General features: G+C 44.4%; 1 protein-coding gene across 2 annotated transcripts; it reads left to right on the top strand.

Moving 5' to 3' along the window:
* Positions 1–7,203: 7,203 nt before the first annotated feature.
* Positions 7,204–8,646, top strand: LOC145049929 (uncharacterized). Of its 2 annotated transcripts, none has more exons than XM_078998266.1 (2): positions 7,204–7,739; positions 8,337–8,646. In XM_078998266.1, the coding sequence occupies exons 1-2, from the start codon at positions 7,286–7,288 to the stop codon at positions 8,540–8,542; spliced, it is 660 nt and encodes a 219-aa protein (XP_078854392.1). In that variant the 5' UTR covers positions 7,204–7,285; the 3' UTR covers positions 8,543–8,646. The 2 variants fall into 2 exon arrangements, with proteins under 2 accessions (XP_078854392.1, XP_078854397.1); XM_078998271.1 differs by having other exon boundaries at positions 7,214–7,739; positions 8,353–8,646.
* The last annotated feature ends 879 nt before the right edge of the window (positions 8,647–9,525 follow it).

Here is a 9,525-nt window from a genome sequence, read left to right on the forward strand (position 1 = left end):
GGACCGACGTCTGTCTGCATAACTCTTCTGTCGGCTCTGGGCGGACAATAACCTCTGCCGAACCTGCTGAATCTGCTCTGTCGTCTGAAGCACGATCTCCGTACTGCCCATTACTCTCTGACCAACCTCTCCCCAGCAAATGGGGGTCCGACACCTCCTACCATACAACAGCTCAAAGGGTGGCATACCAATGCTCGATTGATGGCTGTTGTTGTAGGAAAACTCTGCCAAGGGTAAATACGCATCCCAGCTACCCCCGAAATCCAGCACACATGCTCAAAGCATGTCCTCAAGCGTCTGAATCATCCGCTCGCTCTGACCGTCTGTCTGGGGATGATATGCGGTACTAAAATGCAATCTAGTACCCAACTCCTCATGAAATTTCTTCCAGAATCTGGAAGTGAAACGCACATCACGATCCGAAACAATCGAGATCGGCACCCCATGCCGAGATACCACTTCTCTCACATATAACTCCGCCAACTTCTCCGCTGAAGAACTCTCACTGATGGCAAGGAAGTGAGCGCTCTTCGTCAACCTATCCACAATCACCCAAATTGCATCAACTCCTCTGGCAGTCCTCGACAATTTGGTGATGAAATCCATAGTAATCTGTTCCCACTTCCATTCGGGAACCTCCAATGGCTGCAACTTGCCATGCGGTCTCTGGTGCTCGGCCTTAACCCTGCGGCAGGTCAAGCACCTCTCAACGAACCATGCGACGTCCCTCTTCATACAGGGCCACCAATACTCTTTCCTCATATCCAAATACATCTTCGTAGCTCCCGGATGGATCGAAAACTTCGACCGATGAGCCTCTTCCATCAAAGTAATACGCGTACCACCCACGAACGGTACCCAAATCCGCCCCTGAAACGTCATAAGCCCTCGTTCATCCGTAATGAACTCTGAAACCAACCCAACGACCCGCTCTCTCTTCTGCATCTCAGGTCGCACAGCCTCGGCCTGTGCCCCACGAATAGCATCCAATACTGGAGCTATCACAGTCAATCTCAAACATAGATCTCGCAGTGGAGTGCTCTCCGCCCTGCGGCTCAACGCATCGGCTACCACATTAGCCTTGCCTGGGTGGTACAGGATCTCACAATCATAATCCTTGACCACATCCAACCACCTCCTCTGACGCATATTTAGGTTGGGCTGATCCATCAGATACTTCAAGCTCTTATGGTCCGTGTATATTGTACACCGAACCCCATAAAAGTAGTGACGCCAAATATTGAGAGCGAACACTACTGCCCCAACTCTAGATCATGCGTGGGATATCTCGTCTCATGAGGCTTCAACTGCCTCGATGCATATGCTATCACATGACCCCTCTGCATCAACACCGCACCCAGCCCCAAAATCGATGCATCACAATATACCACAAAATCCTCCATCCCTTCCGGGAGAGCTAATACCGGGGCTTCGCACAACCTTTGGCGAAGTGTCTCAAAGGAGGTCTGCTGCTCGGGACCCCATGAGAACGCAACACCCTTCTGGGTCAACCTGGTGAGTGGCACTGCGATCTTGGAGAAATCCTTGATAAATCTTCGATAATACCCTGCCAACCCAAGGAAACTCCTGATCTCAGATGGTGACTTTGGCACCTCCCAACTCATCACTGCCTCAACCTTGGCCGGATCGACCAGAATCCCTTCCTGGTTAACAAGATGTCCAAGGAATTGGACCTCCCGCAACCAGAAATCACACTTGGAGAACTTTGCATAAAGCTTCTCCGATCTCAATACCTCAAGGACCTCCCTCAAATGCTCCTCATGCTGCTCTCTAGATCTCGAATACACTAGAATATCATCGGTAAATACAATCACTGACCGATCCAACATCGGCCTGCATACCTTGTTCATGAGATCCATGAACACAGCCGGCGCATTGGTGAGCCCGAAAGGCATCACTACAAACTCATAATGCCTATATCGCGTCCTAAACGCTGTCTTCTGGACGTCCTCATCCCGCACCCTCACCTGATGGTACCCCGACCTCAGATCGATCTTGGAAAACCAAGATGCTCCCTGCAACTGATCGAATAAATCATCGATCCTCGGTAATGGGTAACGGTTCTTGATCGTCAGCTTGTTCAACTCCCGGTAGTCAATGCACATCCGGTGTGAACCATCCTTCTTCTTGAAGAATAGGATAGGCGCTCCCCACGATGAGCTGCTCGGCCGAATAAACCCCTTCCCCAACAGCTCCTGAAGCTGCGAGGATAACTCTTGCATCTCTGGAGGTGCAAGACGATAAGGCACCTTAGCGATAGGTGCGGCCCCGGGAATCAAATCAATACTGAACTCCACTTGCCTCACAGGAGGCACACCCGGTAACTCCTCGGGAAAAACATCTGGAAACTCACGCACCACCGGAACCTCCTCAACTGAACTCGGTTTCTCGGAAGCCCCCCACGTATCCATCACATACGCCACAAAACCCTTACAGCCCTGCTGTAGACACTGCCTCGCCCTAGCAGCCGAACAGAAAGCTGATCCTAAACGTGTACCCTCGCCGTATACTGAAAGAACTCCCCCACTAGGGTTTCGTATAGTCACCAGCTGACGCTCGTAGTCGATAACTGCGTCGAATCGGCTCAACCAGTCCATGCCCACAATGATACAGACATCACCCATCGGGATAGGAATCAGATCAATCGGAAACTCAACCCCGAAAATCTCTAACACACATCCCCGGAAAATCTCTGTGGCACAAATCACTCTATCATCAGCTATGGAAACTCTCAGAGGCCGACTCAATGCCTCGCGACCAACACTGATATGCTGACAAAAGGCCAAAGATACAAAAGACCGACTCGCACCCGAGTCAAATAACACTAAAGAAGGTACAAAGTTCACAAGAAAGGTACCTACGCATAACATAATATAAGCACAATATCTCATCATCAAATTAAATACATGAAAGGAAACATACCAGCCATAACATCGGGCGCAGCGCAGACCTCCTCCGCAGTCAGCTGGAAGGCTCTCCCTCGAGCTCTCGGCGCCTCGGCCTTCACAGGCCGACTCTCTGTAGCTCTGATGGCGGCAGGAGCAGACCCCTGAGATGCTCCGTGCAGCTGCAGACACTCGGCCTTCAGGTGTCCGGTCTGGTTGCAGTGAAAACACACTGCAAACCCCTTGGGGCAGTCCTTGGCCATGTGCCCCTCCTTGCCACATTTGTAGCAAGACCCCGCTCGGCAAACTCTGTCATGACCCTTGCCAAACTTTCCGCATGTGCGGCCCATCTGGCTCCCTGCTTTGGGATCAGCAGGCTTGGCCCGCTTGGCGGCCGGCTGCGACTGTGTCGGTCGCCGATCCCTCCCCTGAGACTCCGCTTCCTCCCTGGCCTGAGTCTCAAGCTCGATCTCCCTCTTCCGGGCATTTGCCTGAAGCTCGGCAAATGTCCGGTACGAGGAGTTCGCAGCAAACTCCCGAATATCCCGCCTCAAGATGCTCAAGTAGCGGCTCATACGTGCCTGCTCAGTGGACACGTGCTCAGGGCAGAACATCGCCCTCTCGTGGAACATCCTCGTGATCGCTGTAACAGACTCAGTACCCTGCTTGAGGGTCAGAAACTCCTGTGCTAAACGCTCCCTCTCCACCTGGGGAACGTACTCATCCCGAAACATGGTGGTGAACCTCTCCCAGGTCACCGCAGAAATCTCAGCAGGCGTATAGTGCGCCGTCACAAACTTCCACCAGTCCTTCGCTCCCAAGCGAAGCTGGTTCAACGCGAACCGGACCTTCAAATGCTCAGGAGACGAGCAAGTGAAGAAACACCCCTCAATATCAGATATCCACCTCATAGCTGCCACTGGGTCCTGAGTACCATCAAACTCTGGTGGTTTTGTGTTGCTGAACTCACGGAACAGCAACGCATCCCCACCCTGCGGCCTCGCAGCAGCAATCGCTGCGGTAGCCGCTGCAGCAGCAGCCTCAGAAAGAGCGGCATAACGCTCATCAAACGTCTCAATCAATGTGGTCTTTATAGACCCAAACATCTCCGGTATCTCTGCCCTGATGGCCGCAGCCACCTCCTCCTGAATGATCCGGCGGATCTCCTCCTCACTGGTACCGCTGCTCTCGGGCATCAAACGTGTCCTCATCATGATCTACCTCTGAAATACATCATACGATAAATTAGAATACACACGAGTGTGCTCACACTCGTCAACTCTTTCTTCCTTGATTCCTGACATTCCAAAGATTCTTACTTAGGCTGCACACCGCCCCGGTGCTTTCAGTAGTACGGGCCCAATACTACTGTCCGCACCGCACCAGAATACACCCCAAGTCCTCCTCTTCGGATTCCAAGTCCCAAGTACTCTATCATGCGTAGACCACTCTCTAATAGATCTCTCATAAGCCCCTCGCTGCTACCTACTCACTCTTAAACATCTCATAGCAGCTCACCTCTCCCTAGGCTAAGGCATCACAAATCAGGCCACTCTAGTCCTAATAGCAATACCTAGCCTACTCTAGCATGCAGATACATCATATCAATATCAATATCACATAATATAAGGTATTTTGGGAAATCACTGTTCGGGCGCTGACTGATCGTACACACATCTCTTGCTCTGCGTTTTTCAAAAAAATCTTTTACTCTTTTTGAAAATACATCTCAAATCCTCAGTTTGAGTTCAAATACGCCCGAAGGTGTACTCGAATCCCTCAAACCAAGGCTCTGATACCAACTTGTAACACCGTGAATTTCAAAATAATTTTTCACAATTTATAAAAACATTTCCCATTAACTTTTCATAAAATCAACAAGTTTAAATCCCAATTTACATTATACAAAATCCCAAGATCACAAGTATAACAAAATCCCATGCGTGTGTACGGATCAAGCCGGCGCCTTCCCACGGTCATCGCTAGTACCTGAAACAACAACACTAACACTGTAAGCACAAAGCTTAGTGAGTTCCCCAAAATACCACACATAAAACACATATTAGCCACTCGAGGCTATAACTCTATGGGTCCGTGCACCCAAACTCTGTGAACCCTCAGGTTCTAACTCTAGGAACCTTTCGGTTCCAACTCTGTAAACATGCACAGCATAATCACATAGAAATAATGCAGTACAACATATAGCATACAATACTGTGTCACATAACTCTGGTTACCTACTCAAGGTAAAGTATAGTGAGAAGACTCACCTCGCGTATCTCGATGACTCACAAATCCTGAAATCCCTCGTGCCCGATCCTCCGAGCTATAATCCTCCTATAACATCATATGTCTCTAATTAACACTTTTTATCTCTAAGGTTGACTATCCCTAAGAAGTCAACACAGGTCAACTCTGGTCAACGGTCAACGGTCAACTTTGACCGGACTCGGCGAGTGCACAAGGGCAACTCGGCGAGTCTAGACGTATCCGCCGACTCCATAGGATTCCCTTCTTACTCGTCGAGTGTTTCTCCTGACTCGACGAGTTCCACCTGGGAGAGTCGCGGGGCCACCCCGACTCAACTCGCCGAGTTTCAAGAACTACTCGACGAGTCCCAGCTTGACTCGACCACCTGCCAAAACCTTTCCAACTCTCTGCGACTCACTGAGTCGCCCATAACTCGGTCAGGACTACACACTGGGTGTCCTCAAGGACAATCTTCAAGCGACTCGTCGAGTCTGTTCATCAGACTCGGCGAGTCCATGCCATGCACCAGCTAAAACTGGCCTTTGCGGTCAGATCCGTTCCATCCATTCATAGATCTGGCCTTCCCAAGCTTATTTGTCACGTAAAGTCTCGGTCTTGGTTGCCATGTAATGCGTACAAGGCTTATTTTGGGGAAACAACCTCTAATATGACCACCTTAGCTTCTAACTAAAAAGGATGGACATAAAGCTAGTCATATGGGGTCTCCTGGACCTGCTAAGGCCCAGATCTAGGTTCCATATCTCCATGGAACCTTTCATACTTCCAATTTAAGCCAAGAAATGCAAGAAGAAACCCTAGATTTGACACATCAACACAAAACACGAAGTTTGGCTCTGAAAGTTACCTCAAGAAGACTCCCTTGAAGAATTAGCAACAGATCCACGCTCCCCAACTCCTCAAGCTTGATCCTCTCCCTCCTTTCTTGCAATACCACACAAAAATAGTGAACAAATGGCCTCCAAACACAGTCACAAGGGCTCACAGTCGAATGGGGGCTCTTAGGGTTGAAGGTGGCCTCAAATGAGGGCCATAAGGTCCTTTAAATAGGGCTTAGGACCGGGAAATTAGGGTTTCATTAAACAGCGCAGACTCGCCGAGTCCATATCCTGGACTCGCCGAGTCCAGACGAATCCCGCGTCCAAAAATCGCGACCCTACTCGGCGAGTCTGAGCTCCAACTCGCCGAGTCCCCTCTCAAAACACAAAATAATCAAATCAATAAAGATACCTGGAAATCCGGGTTGTTACATAATTATTGTTCAATTCATACGACTTCAAGTAAACATGTTGCTTCCACAAACAAACAACACATCCCTTGAACTTCAAAGTATCGACATCAACATTGAAGTCAGTAATCAACTCATTCTGTGAATGCATCTCAAACAATACATAAATTTTAACAGCTGTATCTAACAACAATTAATCCTACAATTGACACATCGCATGTGTCATTTATACAAACAACAAACATCATCATTAGGTTTTCAGCAGCTGAACAACCCTACCGTTTACAATATCATTTCAAAACACAATAATTTGAAAGACATGCAAAGCTCAAAACAGTACCCGTAAGAACCAGTAACCGCATCCTAGCGGAGAGTCTCTTCCAATCGATTGAAAAGTCGACAAACCCTTACTAGAAGCTGTTTTTTGCAAATAGTGTTGTATTAAACATGTCACATGGCCAAGAAATTTCGAGCTTTCGACAACTCAGCAAAATTAAGCTTGAGTTATAGTTATATAAGAATATCGATATAATTCATTTAACTCTTTCTAACTATTTGATCAAAATGCTAACTCATTCGTTAAATTTTCTTGCTCTAACAGCAATCATAATAGTCACTAAGATATTTGTTGTCCTTTTATGATATACATCTAAATTGCATATTTTGTTGAAAAACCCACCACAATATAATTGACTTTATGATTTTCCTATTTTAAAATCCTTAAAAGGGTATTAAGGGAAACACGGTTAGTAATTTATCTTTTAACCTGAATTGGACCCTACCTTCGTGACAAACTTGACCCTTTCAAACTCTTTCTTTCTTGTTCTTCTCTTTTCAAAATAAAAACATCAAAACACCTCACCACAATACATAACAAAAAACAATGGCATCAACACCCCACCATTACTATCTGCCTATGCATACACTCATTCTATCTATATCCCTTTTTGTTTTTCTTCCAATTCTACCCCTTACCACCTGCAATTCGATCCATGATCTCCTGCGGAGCAGAGGCTTACCAGCAGGGCTCTTCCCACAAAATGTGAAGTCATATGATCTTGACCAAAATGACTATTTGCAAGTTTATTTGGAAGAGCCGTGTGAGGCGAAGTTTGAGAACAGGGTGTTCTTTGAGAGTGTGGTCAAGGCTAACCTAAGCTATGGCGGACTCATTGGTTTGGAGGGTTTGTCTCAAGAAGAGCTTTTTCTTTGGTTGCCTGTGAAGGGTATTAAGGTCATTGATCCGCTATCTGGTTTGATCTTGTTTGATATTGGGCTTGCTTTTAAACAGCTCTCTCTTTCTCTTTTTGAAGAACCACCTATTTGTGTTCCAAAAGGTACTACTCTCTTCAATCTTCACTCTCATTTTTTTTTGTGGAGTGTGGAATTCTCTGTTCACGACTTTACTAGTTATCAATATTCAATAGGATCAATCGACATCGAGATTTTACTTTTTCCATATCTTAAATTATGATTCTCATATTGAAATTCAATTTTTTTTATCTAACTCTTCAATAAGGTTTCCAGTTTATTTTGACTTCATGACAACCTCTTTCACCTTTAACTTTCACTTACGAGGAGGGAGCATTAATATTCATTAAAGCGACATGCATGGTCACAATTCTCATATATAAAACGTAAATATAAAATAAAAGACGATAAAGCGAACACTGGCAAATGAGTTGAAACCATTGAAGGAGAATGGATCATAAAAATGTTTATAAACTATCTTTTAATAATTATGGCCGGTCATTATCCTGACAATCGTAGCCTATTTAACTATTTATAAAGTATCTTTTTAAATAACTTGTCGAAAAGAATCACCATCATATTTCGGATTTTAGTTGTTTGTCAAAAAAATGATTGTTAGGAAACCAAACATGGTGTGAATGTTTTAACTTTTCTTGAAAGTGGTATTTAAATAAATTATTTAGTATCATTGAAATGCAGTTGGGCAGTTGGAGAGTTATGGAAGGAAGGAGTTGGGATATCAAAATCTTTAAAGACGAAAAGAAATGGAAACGAGAACAAAGGATGGGTCTCTAATTCCAAATGTTTTGTTTTGGTTTTTTTTTTTTTTTTTTTTTTGTCGCTTTTTGCTTTTGGTTTTTCATTTTCATTTTGTTTTTTGTGGTTTTGAGATTTTCCACCAATACTTTATACTTGTTTGAGAATGAGGAAACGGAAAGGGGTGAAGGATGATATGTTTGGAATCGAATAATCATTAAAACATATGTTTTTCAATCATTAATTTCATTTAGTTTTTGTTTTTAGTTTTGGAAAGTAGCCCAAGGAAAATTATATGTTATTGAATTACAAAGAAACAATCACATACGACAAAATTAGAATTGTTAATGCTTTTAGTGGATCCATCTATATTATTTTAACTAGTTGAAGGTCACCTACACAATTGGCGCGGGTTTAAATTGTCAATAGTCCAAGGGAAATGGACTTAACAAGGTAATTAACTTTTCAGTTTGTTCACATCTGGGTAACTATCTTTTTTTTGTACACATCTAGGTAACGAACTTTTTGGAAGTGTTCACATATGACCATTATGACCGGCTGTAGCAGGTTATATCCGGTCATAACCAGTCATAATGGTCATATGTGAACATTTTCAAAAAGTTCGTTACCTAGATGTGTACAAAAAAAGATAGTTACCCAGATGTGAACAAACCGAAAAGGTAACAGTAAAATACACGAATGATCTCTGTAGTTTGGGTAATTTGTGTGTTTGGTCCATAACTTATTTTTTAAACTTAGATGATCCATACTATTTATTTTTGTTGTGCTTTGGTCCCTGTCCTACCTCAAAAGACTATTGTGCCCTTTTTATTTTTTTTTCTTATTTATGTATTTATTTTTTATATATTAAAAAAAATTAATAGACCTCATATATCTGCATCTCTTCACCCTAAATCTGAAACCACATTTGAGAAATTTAAATTGGGTCCCACAATAATCTTTTGAGGTAGCACAGGGACCAAATACACAACAAAAATAAATAGTAAGGATCATCTAAGTTAAAAAATAAGTTATGGACCAAACGCACAAATTACCCAAACTACAGGGACCATTCGCGTATTTTACTGTTACCTTTTCGGTTTCTTCACATCTGGG

The sequence above is a fragment of the Lactuca serriola genome, chromosome 1 (assembly GCF_051521515.1).
Source record: "Lactuca serriola cultivar US96UC23 chromosome 1, Lser_US96UC23_V15, whole genome shotgun sequence".
In the NCBI taxonomy this organism is placed as follows: domain Eukaryota; kingdom Viridiplantae; phylum Streptophyta; class Magnoliopsida; order Asterales; family Asteraceae; genus Lactuca; species Lactuca serriola.

What these genes read in the sequence shown, in the direction of transcription:
- LOC145049929 (XM_078998266.1), top strand. Translation starts at nt 7,286, where the DNA reads ATGGCATCAACACCCCACCATTACTATCTGCCTATGCATACACTCATT. An exon ending in ACCTATTTGTGTTCCAAAAG is followed by an intron (nt 7,740 to 8,336) that starts GTACTACTCTCT and finishes TAAATTATTTAG; the next exon opens with TATCATTGAAATGCAGTTGG.